The sequence below is a fragment of the Cololabis saira genome, chromosome 21, assembly GCF_033807715.1.
Source record: "Cololabis saira isolate AMF1-May2022 chromosome 21, fColSai1.1, whole genome shotgun sequence".
NCBI lineage: Eukaryota > Metazoa > Chordata > Actinopteri > Beloniformes > Belonidae > Cololabis > Cololabis saira.
The window spans coordinates 13,723,145-13,746,889 of record NC_084607.1 but is presented as its reverse complement, the minus strand read 5'-3'; the positions used below and the strand labels follow the sequence as shown (position 1 = coordinate 13,746,889).

The 23,745-nt window shown below is 38.7% G+C and overlaps 2 protein-coding genes across 2 annotated transcripts; one reads left to right on the top strand and one right to left on the bottom strand.

The window, feature by feature from the left end:
• Positions 1-4,393: 4,393 nt before the first annotated feature.
• On the bottom strand, positions 4,394-6,731 carry igfals (insulin-like growth factor binding protein, acid labile subunit). The gene is made up of 2 exons (XM_061711602.1): positions 6,684-6,731; positions 4,394-6,518 (listed from the first exon to the last, which is right to left on the bottom strand). Exons 1-2 carry the CDS (start codon positions 6,700-6,702, stop codon positions 4,786-4,788), a joined length of 1,752 nt encoding a protein of 583 aa, XP_061567586.1. The 5' UTR covers positions 6,703-6,731; the 3' UTR covers positions 4,394-4,785.
• A 3,825-nt stretch (positions 6,732-10,556) lies between these two features.
• Positions 10,557-19,249, top strand: mfsd11 (major facilitator superfamily domain containing 11). Its single transcript, XM_061711380.1, has 14 exons — positions 10,557-10,784; positions 11,088-11,203; positions 11,289-11,344; positions 11,738-11,845; positions 11,926-12,005; positions 12,101-12,197; positions 13,708-13,766; positions 13,908-14,067; positions 16,261-16,301; positions 16,385-16,450; positions 17,017-17,142; positions 17,241-17,415; positions 18,390-18,525; positions 18,607-19,249. Exons 2-14 carry the CDS (start codon positions 11,108-11,110, stop codon positions 18,760-18,762), a joined length of 1,356 nt encoding a protein of 451 aa, XP_061567364.1. The 5' UTR covers positions 10,557-10,784; positions 11,088-11,107; the 3' UTR covers positions 18,763-19,249.
• Positions 19,250-23,745: the final 4,496 nt, after the last annotated feature.

The following is a 23,745-nucleotide window of genomic DNA, read 5'->3' as shown; positions in this document are numbered from 1 at the left end:
TAAAACAACCTAAATATACTGAATATTAGATTTTTTTGTACAATGACAATGCCAGGAGTATAATCGTTGCTCAAATTGCGAAACAGTGATTCTGGGTGCATGAGACATGATTTTCACACATTGATTGGCCAGACTTAATCTGCTGAGAATCCTTGGCATGTGCTGGAGATGGCAGTGCAGTGCCACAACTCTCCTGGCATAAGTACAAGGACTTTAGGTCTGATCTCTCCTTGTAAATTGTAAATGCTATGAATTGTAGAAGAATGTGCAGTATATTTCAGTTGTCTTTTTTTCTGTATATGTTTCAAGGATCAGTTTTATGTGAGCCAACATCTTTTCCCCAGAAAATGAAGGATGAGGCAAAAGGTTGTGCAAAAATCAACCGTGTTTTGAAGATACAAGTGCTATGAAAATTAACACAACTAATGGGAATGTATAAAATGCACAACACATCAACCTGCTTACAATCTGCAAACGTTACTTTCTCCCTTACATTTGATGACACAGAGTGACTTCTATTTTCAATATGTTCACTCTCGTTGCCACCAGGTGGCAGTCTGAGCTTAGTTGCTACTCCATCATCTCAAACTGGAACAGCGCTTGATATTGTGATGGATTTGACAGTATCACCAGACTGGTTGTCTGCCAGACAGCTCTGGGTATCAGGGACCCTGCTGCCAATAAATAAGCAAACAGAAGACTTGTTTTTTGTTTATTTGACAAAGCTCAGCTAGAACAGGGTCATATGTCCACATCGTTTCCAGGACAGCCCATGCTAAAACCCTATAAATGATTAAATGATTTAAAGAAGCCTGAACCACACAGTGTTCATTCCTTTGATTATGCTTATTATGCTTATTATATAAGGGATACATCTGTTTTCAACTCAGTTCCCAGGCAAAAATGACTGCAGGTGCTGTAACTTGGTCATACTGTAGAAGGTAAACCACAAGAACAAGATCTGCTCAGCTTTTTCTACCTGGAGGCGAGGAACCAGCAACCCAGAGCACACGCCCTACACCGGCGGTCTTCAACCCTGGTCCTCAGGAGCCCCAGTCCTGCACGTTTTAGATGTTTCCCAGCTTCAACACATCCTGATACAAATGGCTGGCTCATCAATAATGTGCAGGCTTTGATAACAAGCTGATGACGACATTGATTAGAATTAGGTATGTTGATGAAAGACGGTATCTGAAACATGCAGGGTTGGACCAGGGTTGAAGACCACTGTCCTACACACTTTCTGCCAGCATGGGCCGGAAACAGCGACACTTGCACACCATGAAGCCACTCTGATGGAGTATTTTAGCAAACGTGTGAGCTCAGACTCCCAGTTTGAACTCAGTTCTCGGCCTTGTAAGTCGAGTTGAGCCACTTCAGGCCAAGCAGCTCGAATCTGGCATATCGTACATCACCTAAAAGCATTGCAAGTATTAAAAAGAAGAGGGTAAAGCTAGAGAATTCACTTACTGACATTAAACCTGTATACTTCTACAAACACGTTTCATCAAGAAAAAAAAAGGAAAGTTGAGTGGTTGGAACTGGTAGGAGACAAAAACAAAACCCATGAAGGCTGTGCAAACAAAAACATCCCTCGTGTTCTGGTTGTTCGGTAAGAGCTGTAGGAGGTTTGAGTTTTGGTCCATGTCCCCACCGACTCAGGTTCAAGTCACCCCTTGCTTTATGCCAGACTGGGATGGATATCACTAGTTAAATAAATATGGAGGTGTGCTACATGTCAGTCAATGGCTCAGAAAATATTGCACAAACTGGAGGAAAAATCTCTTCTCCAAACTTAGCATACGCCGTGATGCAACTCAAAAGGCCATGATGAAAAACAGACGATAACTTTTAAACAACTATGACTACATCAAGCTAAGCTAAGCTAGCCTTACTTGCGAAACAGATATATATATAGTCTAATTGTAACAAGTTATACCAGATGCAGCCTACCGTTTTCAGTCCCTGAGATGGATAAAGCTGTAACTCACATACTGAGGACCACATGGAGGCTGTAGGATGAGATGGGAGGATGCTGAAAAAGCCACGACACTCCAAAATAACTGATAGCGAAGCTATCAAGAAATAGATAGTATAAATTCAGTAACTGCGAAGCCACTGATTCAGCAGTTGTATGAATCAATTAAGAGCAACTGTTGTATTTACCTCAGAAAAAGCCACACGCCAACCTCTGTGTGCTCTTCCTCCTAAAAAAGTAGCTCCTGAATTTCTCTACCAGTAAAACTCAGTAAGACCCAGAGACCAAACTTCCTATCTATACAAAGCCAAATGAGGTCCTGTAGTCGATAAAAACATCATCATCTGATCCCTGAGAAAGCTCACCATCCGTCCAGCCTCCTTCTTCTGTTAGTGCCAGCAGACGTGACACACTGTAACATCTACAGATGTGGTCATGGATGTTTGAAGCTGTATACCTTTTCTATAAAAAAATAAATAAATAAAAACACAAAAATTTGACTTGTTTTCCCACCTAGAATTGGACATTTGTTCCAACTTCTTCCTCCGACATGAACTAATCTGCACAAGATCAAGACATAGAAGTTATCTTCAATTTACCAGAGAAAGAAGCTAAGACACTAAAATACTGTCCATGTGTAATTTAGCAGCAACCTAAATAGTTAAAAACATCTCACTTTAACCATATCAGGACTAAAAAGGCTGGGAGTTAGTAGCAAACACCCCTTATTGCCTATTTTCACCGGTAATGTGTTGATAGACTCTTTTTAAGGTAATTCTTTGAGAAAGGTCATAGTAAATGTACAAGACTGTACAAGGGAACAAAGACACTGGATTTAGTTGCTGTTTTAGTTGGATATCCACTCTGCCTGCATCAGTGAACACCAAAACAATGGTTTTCAATCACCTGCTTGTAAGGGATAAGAAAGAAAAAATAAGAAAAACTCTACTCTACTATGCTTGGTTTTTACCAGGACAGAGGCTGCAGATTGTAATACCCACATGAGCATCGCAGCGTTGTGTACGCCACAGAGCTGTTCTGTTTTCCACAGTTTCCAACCAGCAGCATGTCAGCTTTATTGGTTTTAGCAGCTTCTGATTGAGAAAATACACATGAATAAAATTGTCAATGATTAAGACTCATGTGTTTGAGGATCACCACATCAACATTCATAGAATTGTAATTCACTCACATCTAGTTCAAGATGTACTGTAGTCATGGAGTATGGAGTTTTTAATAAATAGTAATGGGACTGTAATGTTATACTGCAAAAAAACAGCTCCTAGAAATAAGCATAATATTCCATGAATGTAGTTAAAATGAGCTTATTTTAAACAAAGATATCTCTTTCAATGAGGTGAGAAAAATCTTCTTGCCCAGAATTCTTAAAGCTAGCAAAATAGTCTAAAATAGTCTTTAAATTTTCTTGAAACAAAGCTTTTTTTTTACTATCTTAGAAATGAGTTTTGCAGTGTAGAAGATAACATGTTCCTTAAGTATTTATTAATATGAATACATTTAAACTATATGTTCTTGTCAATTAGCATACTTTAAGAAAATAAAGACATTCAGTAATGATGATGCTTGATAAATGTTGTTTTTACGAAAAAGAATTCTGACATAAAGAATACCGTCAATTGTTGCAAGAGAAAAAATGCATTCTTGGTTAACGTTGGTAGCAAGATGCAGTTGCATGGCAATAATTATTAATATGTTATTCAGATTCTGAATCTGAATCTGAATAACATATCAAAAAAGTGTCGTCTTCAGGTCCTGCTAGACTTCTTTTTAAATTTACATAAACTTAACTTTAAAAAAAAAGGATTGAGAATGAGAATCCTATTGCATGCTGGGTAAATACTTCCATGCTATTGCTTGTTACTGTCTATATTATTACATCTTCCAAGCCATTTTATTCCTTCTCTTTCTTTCTTTTTTCATGTTATATTTCTTTCATTTTGCCCTTTAAACATGTGCATGGTAAAAACAGAGCTGTGTGTTGTCATCAACCTCAGCTAAATCAATTTGAAAATAATACTTGGAAACTGTAGAAAGTTCACTATGGTTCCTCCTTACTGTTCTAACACACAAATGTTTATTGAAGCTGCAACGGATCTTTACTTTGATGGTTAGCAGCTTTCAGTTGTGGAAATGTTATTAACCTGATGGGTGAATGAGGCCAGATGTGCCGGGGAGCCGTACAGCTCTGAAAGTCAGCTGACAGTGTGACACTATCTGTTTATAAATGTGATGGCGTTCTGCTGTAGTTGGACATATAAATTAGTGAAGTGTAAAAAAAAATTAAGACGCAAATCAGTTGTGGCATCTGGACATTGTTTACGTGTGAATTTGTTTTCGCTGACTCCCAACAGATACTTATTGGAAATCCCCTAATAAAGAATAATTCATAATGCATCACATTTGAATGTGTTTTTATTGAATGTCTCCATCAGGAGGATCTCCATACCAAACAAACCCACACAAAGAGCAAAACACAAGATCTTTACAGTCCATCACACTCTAATATTTACAAAAACTGAACTGCCATGGATGTTTGCTTTACATGACGTAATTCAACAAAGCTGGGAAAGAAAAGAAATATCATCTGGCTGGTATTATATGACAATTCTGTGCAACCACAAATCTCTTTTTTTTAATGAATGACATGTATTGTAAAAGTAGCAGATGGCAACAGTTTAATCAAGACCTTAATTTGAAAATCGAACTGACTGAATTTATGCTGCGCAAAATATACCTTAAAGTTAGGTATTAGTATCAACTACTTCCTTAGACATGCCTTTGTGTGCTTAGCAGCTTTGGAAGGAGTCACTGTCCACATCCCGTAGATCCTGACCAGCAAGACGCGGCGGGCTGGTGCAAGTGATGTTGTTGTATATGGTGATAGTTGAGTCAGGCTCTTCCCCCTCTGCGTGGGTCTCCACTTGTCGAGGTATCACCAGTGGTTTCCTCAAGCTGTAGTTTCTCAGTGGGAGTGTGTCACAGTCACATCTCCACTGATTTCCAGAGAGCAAAAGTTTCTCCATGCTCTCTGAAAAATTAGGGACAATGCTCGTCAAAGCATTAGATCTCAGGTCCAGATAGCGCAGCCGTGGAAGCAGCTGCCTCGTTCCATTCTGCAAAAACTGCCGACACTCATTGTTGCCCAACAGCAAGTACTCCAGGTTCTTGGGGCCAGAGAAAGTGTGAGACGTGACAACCTCCAGCTTATTGAAGCTCAAGTCGAGGCCCAACAGCCCTATGAGGTCCACGAAGCTTTGATATTCCACCACAGAGATGTTGTTATGTTGAAGGAAAAGCCTCCTCAAACCAGAAAGCCCGGCGAAAGCTTGTGCTGTGATCCTTGTTAGGCAACCTTTGTCCAGATGTAGGCTGTGAAGCTTCGATAGACCTTTGAACATTTGGTCAGGGAGACTTTGAAAGCAACTTCCAGATAGGTTGATGACAGCCACATGAGACAGACCCGTGAAACTACCCATCTGTGCTTCCTGCACCTGGTTGTGGTCGAGCTCTAGGACCTCTAGATTCCCAAGCCCTTCAAAGATCCTCTCCCCCAGGGCGCGAATCCTGTTGTGACTGAGTTGCAGCTCTTCCAAGTACTGCAGATCACGGAAAGTCCTGGGCCTAATGGCGGTGATAGAGTTGTTGGAAAGACGCAGTACGTGCAGACTGTGCAGGCCCATGAATATGTCGTCATGTAGAGAAGTCAGTTTGTTGTTTGTCAGAGCCAGCCACCTGAGTGACTTCATGCCTACAAAAGCTCTGGGTACCACTGTCACGATCTGATTCTGGGCCAAGTAAAGCTTCTGCAGTTTAGTGAGTTTAACAAACACATTGGCTTTGATGACTTTGAGGTAATTTCCAGTCAAATCCAGCTCTTTGAGCTCACCAAGATTTTGGAAGAGCTGCGGTTGCAAGTAGGCAAGTCGGTTCCCTGCAAGAATGAGCTCTCGGAGATCATGCAGGTCATGGAAAACTGTCTCTGGTAAAACCGTCAGTGAGTTCCACCCGAGGTTGAGGAGCCACATGTGTGAGAGTCCAGCAAAGAGTCTTTCATCAATGCGGCTGATCTGGTTGTTATGCAGACTAAGTGAAGCTAGGTTAGGTGTGTTCTGGAAAACTGTACCTGGTAATGCCCGGAGGCGATTTCGCTCGAGGTGGATGTGCGCTGCAGCCTTGAGGCCTTTGAAAGCCTGAGGGTCAAGGCTCGTCAGCTGGCCGTTTTGCAGATTTAAAAAGTCCAGATTCGTTAGATCCCTGAATGATGCTGCTGGGAGGGACGTGAACAGATTTCCATCCAGCCAGAGGGAATGAGTGGACGGTGGCATGTCGCCTGGTACTTGTGTCAAGTTGCGAGAGCTGCAGTACATGTTGAGCTCCGAGCTGTAGTCGTCATGCAGACAGGTGCAGGCCTTAGAGCAGGAAATGGGTTCTTCTGCCGCCGCTGTTGTCTCTGGATCTGGAAACACCAGAGATGCTCCCAGCACCCACACCACCAGGAGTACAATGGTCTTCATGCCAGCTGTGGGTAGTGCATTATTAGCAATAAATAAACATAATGCTAAATTATTTCATAACAAAGTACAGAATGCTTTTAAAAGGTGATGCCTTTCTTTCTTTGTAACTTTTAAAGACACATTTTTAATTAAAAAACAGGTAAAATATTCAAATCGTTTAAATTACTCACCATTAGTCCCAGAGGACATAATTTAAGGTGGACAGGCTGTGGAATACTGAATGAGGAATCCTTGTGCAATTGTTTGTATGCAGAACAGAAAGGTTGCCAAACCCTCACAGATTTTTTCTAAACCCAGTTCCACTGAATGTGCACTCTTAACCCATTCATTTCCATCAGACCTGACAGCAAGCTTTCACTTATCTTTTGTTGACCAGAGTTCTCTCCTGGAGATACTTGGCCTGCCTTTCCCTTATGGCTTTGCTTTCTTCTGCGCACAATCTGATGTTATAACAGTTAAAGTGCTTAAAAAGTGAGTAAAGTTAAGGTATACTTTACTATGGGCAAAAAGGACCATAAGATAACTTTATTGAATTGAACAGCTAACCACATTAGTATATTTACATGTAACTCACTTATTTGTAATTTTTCACACACACACTTGACTGAATTAATCACTTTTTAAACCTGTTATCAGTTTAAGATTTGACAATCGTTAAATTGTATCTTCCAACTTTCAACCATCTCCAAAGTTCCTTATTATATTTTTCTTCAAATAAACTTTATGAGCGTATCTACATGATGACAATGGCTGTAAATTGCATATAACTGGGTACTGATGCCATTTCTGCTTCATTCGCTCAGCGGTCCAGAGGATGATGTCCACAGGTTCCAGAGGTTCATTTCCTAATCACGTCACTGATTGTAATGACTAACTTTCTGTTTACTCTTATTCTTGGTATCAGAGTTCTTATACAACCATGAACTGGTCATGCTCTGCGGAACAAATAAATCTAGATAATGCTGTGTCCTTGCACATGAATTTTATGGATTGGCATACCAGTAATGGATTCATTATGCTGAATGTGTGAAATCTTGAATTTCCATGAATACATTGTCAAAATGTTACATGGCTGTCCATTTTCTGCTAATTTCGTGTTATATTGATTTTAGTCTAATGAATTGTAATTACATTGTAATTGCAATATATTTTCTTGGTAGTACAAAGCACTGCAGGGCTGTAATCTCGACCCAACAGTTTTGTATCTTCCATCTTTGTGAAGGGTTAGTTTCTTAGAGTAGTTCACGAATATTTCATTTTATTATTTGTTGAATTTATACTAGTTTAAAAAATGAAGATGTTGCCTTTTATAACAGTATAGTTTGGTTATATGCTTGTCTTGTGAATTTCAAATCATTTTCTTACCAGAGAAATAAAAGCCTCACATAATGGCTTCCAAAGCAATCAGTTTCATGATTGTTCTTCCCTGACTGGTGTGTTTCCACATCCCAAACCACATCCAAAGCTTTCAGTTTTGTAGGTTGTTGAGGATTTCCTGTGACAAGAGTTGTGGTGTTACTAGTGAGCAGCAGAGCCTGTTGACATGGCTACAACTACAACTGGGCTTTTTCTAGTGTTGAAAATGATAATATTCAAAAATGATACTTGACTGTACTCAACTGTATACCTCATCTGCAAAGACATGTCTGGGCATTCTTGCTCTGCAGAGAAACCCATTCCAACAGTAACTCCTAGTGTAACATAACTGCAGTTTAGTTAGACCTAGCAGTCATCCATCAACGTCACACTCATTCAATATGAAATACGCTGCACTGCATGAATTTGTACACATTTTGTGGTCACAACTTATTCACCTTTGACATAAACCTGAACCTTTTCCCTGTTGCCATGTCTAATAAAACCAACTGTTGGTCACCTAGAAACAGGTCTTGTCTGATAAAGATGGCTTTAAAACCAGTTTTTTCAGTGGTCTGACATCCATTAATGTGACTATGGATGACAGACACTCAACACTCCTGCAGAAGCCAATCCATTATGTTTAACTCACAGTGGAATGCTGCTTTCTAAGAGGTCAGCAAATTGATTTTTCTTCGTCTTGGTGTCTACGAGCTGTAACTTCACCACAGTCACAGTTCTTCAATTTATACTGTAACCTTTGTGACTTCTACGACCATGTGATCATTGCAGCTCATGACCTGGTTCAGCCTCTCTGTGTCTGTGTGTTATTTCATATGTCAGGCTTTAAAGGGCCAATAATGCTCCTGGAGATTCACAATTCTGCATTTAAAGCAAAAACATGCCCGTGTTCTGACATATCCTCAACAATTTCTATTTTCTTATTATTTTATTGTACGTTTCATTTGCGTGTGGGCTTTCCCGACTTGTCTTTGTGTAAATGCATGTTTCATTTAACTTTTGTTTGTTTGTGGTATTAAAGTTACATTAGATTTATGGCGTTAGCGCCATCCTGTGGAACATATTTAATTAGTCAATTAGGAAAAGAAAGTACTGTTTATAGTTTATTAACAAATAATTGTCCCTACGAAGACATATTCCTTTATTTTTTTGACATTTGTTGAACAAACTTTTTTCTTTTTTTTTCGTCTTTATTGACATTCACAACAAAAGTATACTAAGACTGAGAACAGTGTATACAACAATGACGATACAGTATGTCGTATACAACATTAATACACAAACAGTCATTATCAATCAAACATTCCAGGGGTTGAGAGCAGGACAGAAAAAAATACAATAAAACTTACTCAGTAAAAATATTGTAAAGCTTACATAGTTAGTTAGTTCATCTTTATTTCGGTCAATTATAAGCATAAAAATCAATAAGCAAGATAATGAACATTTACAGGTTTTTCTTTGGTCAACATGGTGATTATTTTGACCAAAAAGGTCTGGGCTTGAAGCATAAAGCTTATCTTGCCCACCTTTTAACATAATAGAATATGCAAAAAGAACTAATAATAATAATAATAATAATAATAATAATAATAATAATAATAATAATAATAATAATAATAATAATAATAATAATAATAATAATAATAATAATAATAGCTCTGAAAACAGAAAGTGAAAAGATGCTAAAGAAACTGACAAAACCAATTTAGGTTGTCATTTCATTTCGTGCATGTGTATCGTGTCTATACATCAAATCCGACATACTATACATGCATATGTTCATACCGGTACACACACACACACACACACACACACACACACACACACACACACACACACACACACACACACACACACACACACACACACACACACACACACACACACACACACACACACACACACACACACACACCTACACGCATACATGTGTAGATTCTTCTTTGTTTGCTTATTGTGCTTCTATATATGTGTCCATTACCTTTGCTTTGAATAATATCTTGTATGATTTTATTGAGTTTGCTAGTTTAAGGTTGTTGTCTAATGAGTTCCACAGTTTTACCTAAAACGGATATACATTTGCCCTTTGTATTTGTTCTAAGTGTTGTTGTCTCAAACATTGCTGTTCCCCTGAGGTCATGCTTGCCCTCTCTTGGCTTGAACAGTTCCTGCATGCATCCAGTCGTATTTATACTAAAAAGGGAGGTGTTCTTTGTACGTGAACCCCATCTGCCAAACATATCAGACCTTCAGCCGTATATCCCTGTTTATTGCTTCCTGTTTAGGATGTCAACCCAGATCACAGATGAGACCCATCAGTGTTAAAACATCTGTTTCTCTTCATTGTCCTCACCTAAACAAACACTATTTAACAGCCTAGTCACAAAAAAGGAGTTGACCCTGCAAATAGAGAAAAACCACCAGTGTATAATCTTATAGAAAAACCCTTCAAACCTTTAAACAATTTCATAAAATCCTAACACTGTACAGTGAGCGAAATAACCGGAGTCAAATTCCCTGTCTGTCTTGTTCAAACTTGGCCAATAAAGTTGTGGATGGCATAGACATGTATATATGGTGGATGGGGCTAAACGGCGGGTTACTTCCGCTTCCGGGTTGGGGATGGTTCGTAGATCTAGTGGAGCTGCTCGTCAGCTGACCCGCTCACATGACCAGTCTCCACTTCTGGACCGTCCTGCTCACCGGCGCCCTGAAAGCCTCTTTGTTTTTGTTGAACACCACGGAAACATTTACTTTCAATCGACTCAGGGGCCGTTTGGGACAGATAAATGGCTAAAGAAACCGGACCTTTATCGATGAGCTAACTATGTTATTGATGACATACTGAGGAGCAGAAAGAAGAGCAGCTTAGCTAAACGTTCTCGCTGGCTTTGGTGAGTCACTTAATGTCGCTTGTTTTTTCAGTTTGAGCTGTGTTAATATTCACATAAAACATATATATCACAAGTTGTTGCTCTGTGATGTTACATGTCACATGTCGATGACATCTAATTAATTCATAAATGTCCTGCGTGAGTGAAAGTGTCGTAAAAAATGAATTGTTTTTCCCCTTTACGTGATGTCTCAAGATGATTAACTAATATTTCTGGTTTATATTCCTTTGTACTTCCTGCTTTCCTGATGCCTGACTCACTGTTTTGTTTTTGTTGTTTTTTTACGTCATTCACCACATCAAGGAATCCAAATAATCTCCAAAATGAGTCCAGAGGGGAAGAGGCTCTCCAACATTATTATCCTTGGGGTTGGCTTTATGCTGATGTTCACTGCTTTTCAAACATGTGGCAACATAGAGGTAGGTTTACTGATGGACCCTTTTGGATCATTTGCAAATAACCCAGACTGTAAATTTCAAACGTAACTTTAATTTGTCTTTGCAGCAAACTGTTATCAAGAGCTTCAACAGCACCGAGTTCCACGGGAGCGGCTATACAAGGTAAACGACTGGTGTGTGGAGGTGGAGCAGGAAAAACACTGAATATACAGGAGGAAATGAATGAGGAATTATAAATGAAAGGGATGTAAAAGAAAATGTACTAACATGCATACTAAAATTCAGTTGCATGTAGTTATTGTTTCACTGCCTTCTGTCCATCCTGGTGTCTACTGGTGGCTGAAGTTTTACCCAGCATTGGTGGGCGTAATCCAATTAGTGGCTCTCAGGAATCCCTGCGGGATAATTACATTTTTGGTAAACAACTTCAGAGGACAAAGATTTCTTAGTTAGTTTGGGTTTTCAGTGAACTTTCTGGATGGCCTTCATCTGACGGAAAAGCGTCTCTGAGAAATAAGCATTTTCCACAACTACTAACTCATGTGTCGCTTGCAGCATGGCCATCATTTATGGAGTTTTCTCTGCATCCAACCTCATCGCCCCCTCAGTGGTAGCAGTTATCGGACCACAACTCTCAATGTTCTTCAGTGGCCTTTTTTACAGGTAAGTGCACACTTGCCAACTCCGTCTGATCTTTCAGGCCTAGCCAGGCTCTTGATGTGTGTTTGCTTTGTTTTCTGTAGTGGTTACATTGCTATGTTCATCTACCCGTACACCTGGAGTTTCTATACTGCATCTGTATTGGTAGGAATTGCAGCAGCAGGTATGGGGGATAATATCAAGTATTTCTGCGTGGAAATGTATTTTGTTTTCCCTTATTCTTTCTACCCTGTATTGATAAGTTATTCTGCAATCTAGTGCTCTGGACAGCTCAGGGAAATGTGCTCGCCATCAATTCCTCTGAAAGCACCATTGGAAGAAACAGTGGCATATTCTGGTCACTGCTCCAGTTCAGGTAAACTCATTCATCCAGCATATGGAAAACTGCTTATCAGCGTTTTCAGTATTCAAACTAGATACAAATCATATATTTTTTTCAATTTTATGTTTCAGATCTACTGCGCAGTCACACGCGTAAAATGTTTTGCGCTGTTATACAGTTATTATATACCTGAAGTGTTGCTGAAAGTCAGTTCTGTGCAATTTTTGCATTTGCATTAAAGGTCCGAAGTGTAGGAGTGATTTGAAATGCGGCATAACTCTCAGAAGAAAGGACTTGAGTGGAGTGGGGCTCATTTAATACCTTTTAAAATATTCATGTGCAGTATCAACACTTCAATCAGGCATATCTTAATGTGCAATGTAAATTAAAAGAACACAAAACTGTTTATATTGTTTATTATTTATTTATATATATATATATATATATATATATATATATACTATTTTGGTTGCTGCTGTAATGACGGTAATTTCCTCATTGTGGGACTTATAAAGGAAGTCTAACCTAATCTGATCGAAAATCAGCTGTTGAAAAGGGAACTGTTCTGCTGTCACTTGGTATTTTGACCAAAGCAGCTCAAATTAATTTAAGACCGTAGGGAAAATTGTAAGCTTTTGAAATAGAGGATATAATATGTATTTTTTTTTCTTTTTTTTTTTTAAAGCTATATAAAATAAGTTTAGTATCGGTGGTTCTCATTATAGTTCACATTTACTTGAGTTGTACTCTTCCTCTGAAGCAGGGTTCAGGCTCCCTGACCTAAATCAACCCACAGACATTCCTTTTTTTTCTTTTTTTAAGTAAGGCTGTTCCTCAATTTCCTCAACTTCTTCTGCTGACTATGGTCCCTCGTTTTTAACCCATATAATCCCCCACAGCTGACGTGCGTGACGTAGGCGGTGTGTGTGTATTTGTATAAAGAACGTGGATAGCAAGTGTAAACTGTCTTTTCTCGCACCTTAATGTTAAGGCACTTTGCTAATGCACTGGATGACTTTTATCCAAAGTGGAATTGAGCCAAAATTGGATCAGGTTCTGTTCACTAATTGATTGAAAATCCTCTTCATGATGAATTGAATGAAGAGGAGCACAAGACTGTCAAAAGAAGGCAGTTGAGTTGTGTTTTATAGGATCTGGAGATTTTATTTAAATACATGGGACAAGCAGGAGACGAATCTGATTTATACTCTGATATTTCTCTGATTTAACTTGTAGTCCAATATTACTTTTTTTGAAGTAAAGGCAAAACAGCTGGATTTTCATGAATCAAGAACCAATCTCAACCTGAAGCTCACTCCTCGTGAATGAATCTAATGAACGAGGTATTTTTTTTTTTTTTCAAAGTGACATTTTACCACCAGACTTAGGATCACTCCACGGCAAGTTGAGATGGATAGTCATTTGTGTCTCATTTCACATCAACTAGAATCCTGACTTATATTAAGGGTTATGTAAGCTTTCATATATATTCTTAAATTTTTTTATAAATATAAGTTTTGCCATATTTATCATCTCTCTGCAGCTTATTCTTTGGCAATCTCTACATCTACTGTGCCTGGCATGGACACGACCACATCACGGGTATGAAAGCTGCTGTATTCGAATGAATACCCTGCTGTTTGTGCGTGTGCGTGTGCCTGCATGTATCTTTCATGCTTTTTCCAGAATTCTCTTCTTGTGACGAAGGTTAATTTTAAGCTTCTGACTCACTTTGTGTCTCAGACAAGGACCGTCAGACCGTGTACATCTCTCTGACCGTGATCAGTTTGGTCGGCTGCTTCCTCTTCTTTCTCATCAGGAAACCTGACAACGACACTCCCTCTCCTCCCGAGGGGAGGGAGCCGCTGCTGCAAGGTGACTCTGCAGAAAGCTCCATGGGCAGGTGAGAGAACGGTTATAAGCTTGAATTGTTTTCGACTCCATAATCAAAAATAAACGCAAAATATACATTTGGTATTACTAAATATGACGAGGCAGGTTTGTTTCCATCTAAACATTATCTAAATATGTCAAACCTTTGCTCTGTTCAATTCAATTTTATTTATATAGCATCTTTTACAACACAGCTTGTCTCTAGGCGCTTTCCAGAGACCCAGAGCAATTATTACATAAACAATGGCAGGTAAAAACTGCCCAGTGGGAGAAAAAACTTTGTCCCACATTTCTGTCTGCTCTTTGCCCTCTGAATAATTTACCAGCGATTCGGTTTCTATATAATTAACCAACAGAACCAGAAATAGAACTTTTAAACCACAGCATTCGACTTTTTCTTTACCCTTTTCTCCACCTTTTTCTTTACCTTATTATTTTTTAACTACTAAGGCTGAGGGTTTGTCAAAATCCCCCGATGATGCCCAGGGGTAAAGCTGTCATCTCTCTTCTTCCTGTTGAGTAAACTTCCTACTGCTTTCCCAAAATGTGACTTAAAAAAATATATCATCAATTTTTAACAAACATTATTCTGTCCTTTTAAAGCAGCACAACGTAACTTTCAGCTTTTCTGAGTTTGGCGGCATCTTTTGGACAAAAGCGGTAGTGTTTTACCAGAAAGAACACTACGTTTCCCATGAGCACCAGCGCGTACTGCCGGAAAACTCCTGTCCCGTCACGTGCATTTGTTTTGATGAGAGAACACGGGACGCTTTTCTGTTTCACCAAGTGAACAGACGGAACGCAAAAAAAAAGATGTTAAACTGCTGGAAAGGAACTGGAATTTACCGGGATACCTTAAACAAGGAAGCCAGGGAGCGGTATATGGAGAAAATAATGATTATTAACGGTCTGGATCCATATGAAATCTCTACTGAAGAGCCATGTGTTTCAATAAATTTGTATAATAGTACAACATACAGTACATGTTTTGTATCCCTCCTACTTCTCTTTTCTTTTCTTTTTTTTTTGACTGCTATATTATGCTGAAGAGACTACGACGCGTGAGCAATATTTTTGTTTTCCTCGTGAGATTATTTTTTTTCCTCTGCAGCTACAAATAAGAGTTAATATTTTTTCCTCAACAAACTAGTTTTATCTGAAGATTGGGGTTAATTGCACCGCAGAGAGCTGGCCAGCAACTGCGTTTAGCTGGAGAAGTGGGGAATAAAACCCGTGTTTTTATCCGACCCGGTCTGTGTGAGTGTTTGTGGTTTAAGGCTGTTTATGGTCCTGCGTTAAATCGACGCAGAGCCTACGGCGGAGGGTACGCGGCGACACGCACCGTACGTTGCGCGTCGCCACGTACCCTACGCCGTAGGTCTGCGTCGATTTAACGCAGAACCATAATTCAAGCTTTACTGTGTGTTTGGTCGTTACAGCCGCGATCCAAAGCGAGCCGACGAGTCTTTCACTCTTTTACTCTGTTATATCAGATACTTGGCCTGCGTGGTTCTGCCTCCGAGCAGGAAACCGTTGAAAAGTTAAACCATTAGGATCTTTTCCCTGGTCTGTTATGTGGAGCTGCTGCAGCCACAACGCAGCACGGGTTACCAGCTCCTGCGGAGCTCTGCGCTTCACGCCCCGCCCATTTTCGTCTCGACTGCGAATCGGGAAGGAGGGGGAAGTGACGTTTATGCCGTAAAGCAGTCAAAGCCGTAAAATGTGTAGTTTTTTAGTGTGGCAGGGTTCCTACCATGCTCCTCAAAGTTACATAGTGCCAGTGAAGGCAATACAGACCCCCTCAGACCATGACAGAGGTTTCATTAAACCATCACAATGACTCTGGAAATATGATATTAAGGTGGAAAAGTTACGTAGTGTCGCTTTAAATTGAGGCTGCTGTTTATGTTGAAATAGGACTTGGTGGTGATTCAGGAGGACTCTGGTTTCCAATTATGGTTTTATTGGTTCCGTTAGTTACACCCAAAACATCTGGCAGCAGCTCTGCTTGAGCTTCCTGATGTATCTTATATTAGATGCCTCTACATATCTTGTCAGAATACTTTTTAAAGAAACAGATCGGGGCATGAATGGTCATCTTCATGAAGGGTCATCACACGACCAGGCAGCAGTGTGAGGATTTTAATCAGCTTCCCACCAGAAGAATAACTCAACATCCTCTGCTCTCTGTTTCTCTCTTCAGCTCAACCCCAGGTCTCTGCTATCAAGCTTATGATGCTTTTAGTAAGTGTCTTTTCTTAAATAACTTTCACTTCATGGCTTGAACTGAGGTGCCTGTTGTTTTGACATCTGCTTTCTTTTTTCAGTTAGAGCTTGTAAAATGTTTGTAACCAAAGAAATGCTGCTGCTGAGCGTCTCTATAGGATATACAGGTGGGTGGAATTAGAAACTTGAAAAAGTTTCAGGTTGTGGTTATTTGACTTTTTTCTGAGATGGCATAAACATGACCGGAGTTACTATTATTTGTTCTTTTATAAATGACTTAACAAAATAAATAAATGTTGACAATTAAATTAATAGTAAGTACCTTGAAAAGGTAAAAAAAACAATCATAACAGGATGTAAATTAAATAAATCTGGAACCAAATGGACAAAACTGTCTTAACTTTCAGAGCAGAATTTTATCTCTGTTCATAATAAAACTAAAGAATCACAGTTTTAAAAGGTACATGTACCTTTTTTCTGGCCCTGTTTGGCAATGATTGCAGAATTAAAATAAAAAAGGTTCTTGAGTAGTTTCACCAAAAAGTAGTTTTTGCTCTGATTTCAGGTTTGCTTTTTGACTGATTGATTCATTTGATTTTCTAGACTCATTCTAAACTCTGATCTTCAGTTCTTTTTAAATGTTTAACCCAGTGTAGTCCTTAACTGGACACTGTAGAGCATAACAGAGTCTGAATTGATGAATTGATGCATCCTGCGTCGTCTGCCCCACCAGGCCTTGAACTGACTTTTTACAGCGGCGTGTATGGGACTTGTATCGGCTCCATGACTCGCTTTGGTACCGACGCCAAGAGCTTGATTGGGATCTCTGGTATTTTCATTGGCATAGGAGAGATCCTAGGTGAGTCTCTTATGCTGGATCTTTTCATTTGTAAAGCATTTTGTCCTGTTAAAGCTTTAAACTGAGAGCGGCACTGTGCTGTCCTGCTTCCTGACCAGGAGGGGGGGTGTTTGGCTTGCTGAACAAAAGCAACCGGTTCGGGAGGAACCCTGTGGTGCTGCTGGGACTCATCACTCACTTCATCGCATTTTACCTGATTTTTCTCAACATTGCCAGCGATGCTCCTCTGGCTCCAGAGGCAGGAACAGATCTGGAGGCTTACATTACCCCCAGGTAAAGAAAAGCGCACACAAAACAGTAACTACTGCAGCATTTGAGCCACATGAATGATCGAAAATTGTCTTGTCTAAATGAAGCATGAATGAAAAAGACAAAATCTCTCTTTTTTTCTCTCTTTTTTTAATTTTGTAACTTATTTGTTACTAAATACACTTCGGAGCCATTCCAAATTTAGTGATTCTTTGCCGAACATTTCATATTTTTTATTTTTTTTATTTATTGGATCCCCATTAGTCCTCATAAATATGACTATTCTTCCTGGGGTCCACATTAAATCAAACAATTAATCAACAATACAGCATTTATACAAAGAATTACATGGATCAATTAACCTGAAAATATTAACATGATTTTCTCAGTGCATATGAACATTAAATAACACTAATAATAATAATATGAACATTCAATAATACAATGCAAATCAATGTAAATTACAGAGTAGAATGTAATGTACCGAGTACAATGTAAATTAATAAGTAACCTGAGTGATAGAAATATTAACATGAATGGATTCCCTTAACGTAGTTTTCTAATAGACTATTGTAACATAATATTATGTCGAAACGCAGCTTCTTTCAGTTTAATTTTGAAACTAGCCATTCCTGTGGTTGAAAATATTTGAGGTTGAGTTACACTTTGAATTGACTCAGAGTGTGGTATTTGTCGTTTAATTGAGTTAATCCTGTTGATTAATGTACGGATTATGTATAAACTTCAGACAAAGGAATCAGAAAGCTCAATGGAGCCCTGAGAGGTCATAAGTAATCTCTCAATTTACACCTTTGAGAAACTAAGAAGTTTTTATTATGTAGAGTTACTTTAACATGTAATAGCCGAGTGCCATTAAAAACAAACAAAAGAGAACTGACCTCATCGCTGCATTTCTGTTGTATTTAACGTGCATTGTGAGCGCCGTGTCTTGAATTTGCACAACTACGGTGTGGTGACTCCTCCGTCCTGCGTTTTAGCGTCAGTGTGGCGATGCTCTGCAGTTTCCTGCTCGGCTTCGGTGACAGCTGCTTCAACACGCAGCTCCTCAGCATCATCGGCTACGTGTTCCACGACAACAGCGCCCCTGCCTTCGCCGTCTTCAAGTTCATCCAGGTGACGATTACAGAAAAAACATCTGGATAGGAAATTAACTCTACTTTTAAGTGAACCATGTTCTGTTTATTTCTTCTGCAGTCCATCATGGCTGCCATGGCTTTCTTCTACAGCAACTACCTGCTGCTGCACTGGCAGCTGCTCATCCTGGTCATCGTGGGCTTCTTCGGCTCCATTTCCTTTTTTGTGGCAGAGTGGGTGGCTGTTTCCAGCAGGCAGGACTACGACGGCATCTGATGGTTTTCTGACCCTGGTGACAAGGTCACGATTGGAGGTGTTTCACTCTCACCATAGGTGACATCTGAGAGACTGTTGCTGCGGTATGTTTGGTTTGTACTGACCAGCCCAGTGTGTGTGTGCGGACCCTGACAGAGCCAAACACTCATACCGGTCTCATTGTTTATCTGAAATGTGTGAACGGCAGAGGTCGTTCATGTTTCACTCCTGGCCTGTTTTTCTTAATTTTGTGCACCCAGTTTCATAACTTTCAATCTGAGGAAGTTCTTGATGCTGCTCGTAGAAATGTGTCAAGCCCTTTGATTCAAAGCCAATAATTATATCACACTAGACTCACTTCTGGTAACGATGTGAGAGGAAAAACTGACTTCTTTATGAATCCTCTGCAGGATTTCACTTTTTTGCTTTGAGACAGCTGCTCTGGTTGTAGGTGTAAACTTTAGTTTGGTGGTATTCTTTATGTTTCATCCCAACAACAAATCCCATAAAACAATCAAACAGCTCTATCCTCCAAAGTCTTAACTGTGTATCCAGTGTTTAGAGATCTCTATATACCTAAGAGTTATGGTGTCATCTAAAATAATTAAAATACACATCACTTTGCCACTCTGGTTGACTACTCACATATTTAAGATTAGTCTCACATATCACATCCTGCTGCCAAAATCACACATTTGAGGGCAAAATATGGATTAAAACCCTGCAGAAAATGATACACAACAGATAAAAGGTTTGCAAGCCTTTGAAAAAGCTATAAATTAAAATGTATGTGTGTATGTACATTTTTGGCTTTTAATGGATTTGTTGACAATAAAAATAAAGAATACAGCCAAACTAATCTGCATATATATATATATATATATATATATATATATATATATATATATATATAATATATAAAATTAGACACACACACACACGATGACAAAACGCTATCATCGCAGTTGCTTCTGGGCTCCGTGTGACTCTAATCGTGTAATTCCCCTAATAAGCAGGATACCGTCAAAGATTCACTCCACATGACACAGATGTGTTGTGCATCTGCTGCGTCCTGCACTGACCAGGAACTGTTCACAACCTTCAGATGAACTTCACACAGCAGACGTTCACCTGTCACTTGTGAGCCAAACCTTCCAGGACTCCACTTTAATTTAAGGGAATTAACGGATAAGCAGTTCAAAGGGAAACGATGCACACGTGGACTTTATTTTGCAGGAGTGTGAAATCCATTTTCACCCCATGTCTTTCCTGTGCTGGATAATTTGTTGAAATAAGATCCGGGGCGTCGTCTTTGCGACTCGTGACTTTCCAGTGATCATCTCATAATTGCTTGTGGCTGACTGAGTTTATCTCCAGAGTTGTGGATGCTGTTTAGTTTGTGCCTGAAGGAGTTTGTTTTTATTGTCTTTGATACTTTTCCTGTCATCTTAGGATCTAATGGGTAAGGAATTGTGACACAAAAATGGTAAATCCTAATTTTTTTCATATATTTTTTCCTCTTCATAATTATACACTGGTGATACCAAAGGTGCTGGCTACACTCGTCAATAAATGGAGATTGATCAAGTTTCAAGTGGCTTAGAGCTGTATTGCAGATAATATGTTGTACATGTCAATAAAAGAGAGACTATAAGAGATAAGAATCTTTTAAACTGGAGCAGTGTGCAGGGCTGCTTCCAGAAATCTTGCTTCCTACAACTCCCAAAATGCAATTTGATGCCATCTTATAGTAACCAGTTTAGTAGTCAAAAATAAATAAATATGAATAATTACTTGCAACAATCAAGTTACATCACAGTACAGTACAGTTACTTACATCAAGTAAAGAAAAAGCCAATAAAGGGAAAAGAAGTGTCACAGACCAATAAACCTGTGCTCCCCACACTCTGTTCCCATTCAGTATTTATATGAATCATAGTAAACATTATTATTATTATTATTATTGAATGCATAAATGGGCATCAATTTGAAGGTTGTACATACAGGAAATAGTGAAGTTGAAAACTCTTTCTTTCATTACGGGTGGTCGTGAAAATAGCCATGTCATGACTTAATAGTTTTTGTAGTTCTGAGATCAGAGTGTTGATTTTCTGAAGCGGTCAGGTTCAAACCGCAGCATCAGTTTCTCGCGACATCAGATCAGTTCTGCTGTCTGATCCAATCTGAATCAGGCGTTTTGACTCGGATAGTTGCGAGCCTGATGTGTGAATACAACAAGTTAAAATAAAGAGAAGTGGGAAATAAAAAAAAATCTAATTTGTGGAATAAAAAAACACATTTATTGAACTTTATCAGTTCGGATATATATTTACTTCATTCTTTACCCATTAGATAAATTCATCATCATTGTTTTTCGTTTTTTTCTGCTTTAGTTTTTAATCAAATATAAATAGTGAATCATATTTTTATTTAGTTTAAATTAGATTTAAAGTGCCTTTCTGAGCTATTTTTCCTTACATGAAAACTGAAACCACCTTTGTTGCACAAAAACAAGTATCCCAGATCTCCTGAAACACTGCGAGCAGCATAAGCCATGCTGTTTTTTTTTTGTTTTTTTGTCATTAGTTTATGAACTTCTTTTCAAACTTGTGGTTTAATTTATTGTTAGAAAAAAAACGACATGGGTGTTTGTTTTTTTTATGTTTTTTCAATGGATGCAATCAAGGATACTAAGGGAAGCAAATGTGTACTGTGACAGTGATTTTTGTACTTGTATACAATAATGAAGAGCCAAACTCGTTTTTGTTTGTTTGATTTTTGCTCTCTTGTTTTTATTAAATATGTTCTTGCAACATTAGCTGTGTTTTTTACCTGGTTAAATCACAACTATAAGGTGATGATTGGATGGTCAATACAGAGATGGGTGAACTGAATTTAAACTGGATGGCCTTTTTTTTCTTTTTTTTTTTTTACTTTTGAGTTGGTTTTAATTATCTTATTATCTTAGGATGAGTCTGACAAAGCAGGATAAGAACAACCACACCTTCTGGTTTGATTTCACAAATGGCTTCATGAAAAAATCCAGATGTCCAGCCTCTTAAGTCCACCGGCATCTTATTAATCACTGATCTACACGAGCAATAGAACAGGTACACATCCATCCCTCATCCATACACTCTTGTTCTTATTTAGGGTCATGGGGGTCAATCTGAGGCTTTCTTTTGGTGAGAAAAAGAACAATGTACAAATGTAAACATTTTTTTTTTTTGCTTTAGTATTTAGGCAATAAAAAAGTGTAAAAAATGTGTTTGTTTTTTGCTTTCTTGCCAATACTTTTAAATAAAACTGCACATAATCCAGTTTAGGATTTAAGTGTCAATGTTAGTGAGGTTTTTTTTTTTTTTTTTTTTTTTTTTTTTTTTTTTTTTTTTTTTGTCGCTGTTCCAGTAAATTTGACATTTTTCTCCATTTTAATACACCCTGCCTGCCTTGTGTTGCCTAGCAACAAATAACACAGTGAATGGTTCATAATGGGAGTCCACATGACCAATCCCTTTCTGGTTTCTCCTCAAATAGAATAGAGGAAGAACGGTGTTGCCGTTTTGGTATCTCTAGGGGATCCAGAGCCATTTTTATGTATGTTCACATTTTTGAGTCGCCAGCTCTGATGCTGCTACTCCAACAACACCAGCCTCAGCAGCTGCAGCTCAAATTGCACTGTCTGCCAAAGACTTATTGAAGAGATGCAAAATCTTGCTGGGAACATTTAAGGACCTAAGCTTTATAAAGAAGTAGTTTGCTCTGTCTGTTCTTGTGTTATATGTTCAGTCCTGTTTTTTGGTGCTTGGCTTTTATTCCTGCAGCCCTAAATCCTTCACCTTTGTCTTTCTCTGTACTCCACTCATCCATCACTGATGCACCTCACAACAGCAGTCATTATTTCTGGAGATGACAGGACTCGGGACTGGAAGTTGCCCTCAAGACCTCTGAGTGGCGATCAGTGAAAGCACATGGAAGGACGCCTTGATCTCGATTGACACATAACATTTCAGAAAGCCTGAAGTTGGGGCGCTACAGCTAAGGTGTCAGTCATGACACCACCATCAGTGCATTTAGTGTCAAAAATCAGATTGATATGAGCTAACGCAGATAAGAAAAAAATTGTTTTCAAATGCCCTCTAAAGGAGGCCAGGAAGAAACTGGATGTGGAAGAACCTTTAGCAAGCATGGTGGCGTAGTAGGTTATGTGGTGCGCAGAGGTTGTTTGTCTGCTCAAAAAAGAATTGAGCAGGGCTGTTTTATTTTATTATTGGGATGTTTTTTTTTACGATTATTCACGTTTGTTCTAAAAAAAACCCTATGCAAGATTTGACCCAGTCATCATTCACAATAAAAAAATTTTTTACTCCTGCTTTATTTACCAAAAAATAGTCTCTCTCTGTGGATGTGCGGATTTTATAGTAAAACAGCGGCAATAAAAGGAAGAACTTTATACAGCTCTATTTACACAAAATATGATTCATCGTTTAAATTGTAGATGATCTGATTATTTAAAAAATCATGTCTATTTTTGTTGTTTCCACAAAGGACATAGGATCTGAATGATCAAACACCATCATCCAAGTGTAACACTAGATGGCAGAAAAGGCAAACAAGTGTTTAATCAGGTCTCATGTTTGATCAAACTTACTGGAACCCACAACTAAATCTACACACTAAATCTATACTGACTAAGTAACATAAACATATGTACCGGTAGTGTAAATGTCCTGTAGAGCAGCTGAGCAGAACTTAACTAGTGTTGAAAACAGATGCAAGCTGAGAGCAGGCCTGCACCATTACCTGCCTTATATGCAATAAAGATTCAGATGATAAAGGTTGATGTGTCAGATAACACCTTTCCTTCAGATAAGGCTCCTTCTAAGTGAGCTATTCTCTTCTGTTCTTTAATCTTTGAAAAAAGGATTTTAAATTCAAGTAATCCTACTAAAACTCCCAACCGTTTCTGAATTACTTATGATTAGTATTTAGTCGTTTCGGCCC

What these genes read in the sequence shown, in the direction of transcription:
- mfsd11 (XM_061711380.1), top strand. Translation starts at nt 11,108, where the DNA reads ATGAGTCCAGAGGGGAAGAGGCTCTCCAACATTATTATCCTTGGGGTT. An exon ending in GCAGAAAGCTCCATGGGCAG is followed by an intron (nt 14,068 to 16,260) that starts GTGAGAGAACGG and finishes TTCTCTCTTCAG; the next exon opens with CTCAACCCCAGGTCTCTGCT. An exon ending in TCAAGCTTATGATGCTTTTA is followed by an intron (nt 16,302 to 16,384) that starts GTAAGTGTCTTT and finishes TTCTTTTTTCAG; the next exon opens with TTAGAGCTTGTAAAATGTTT.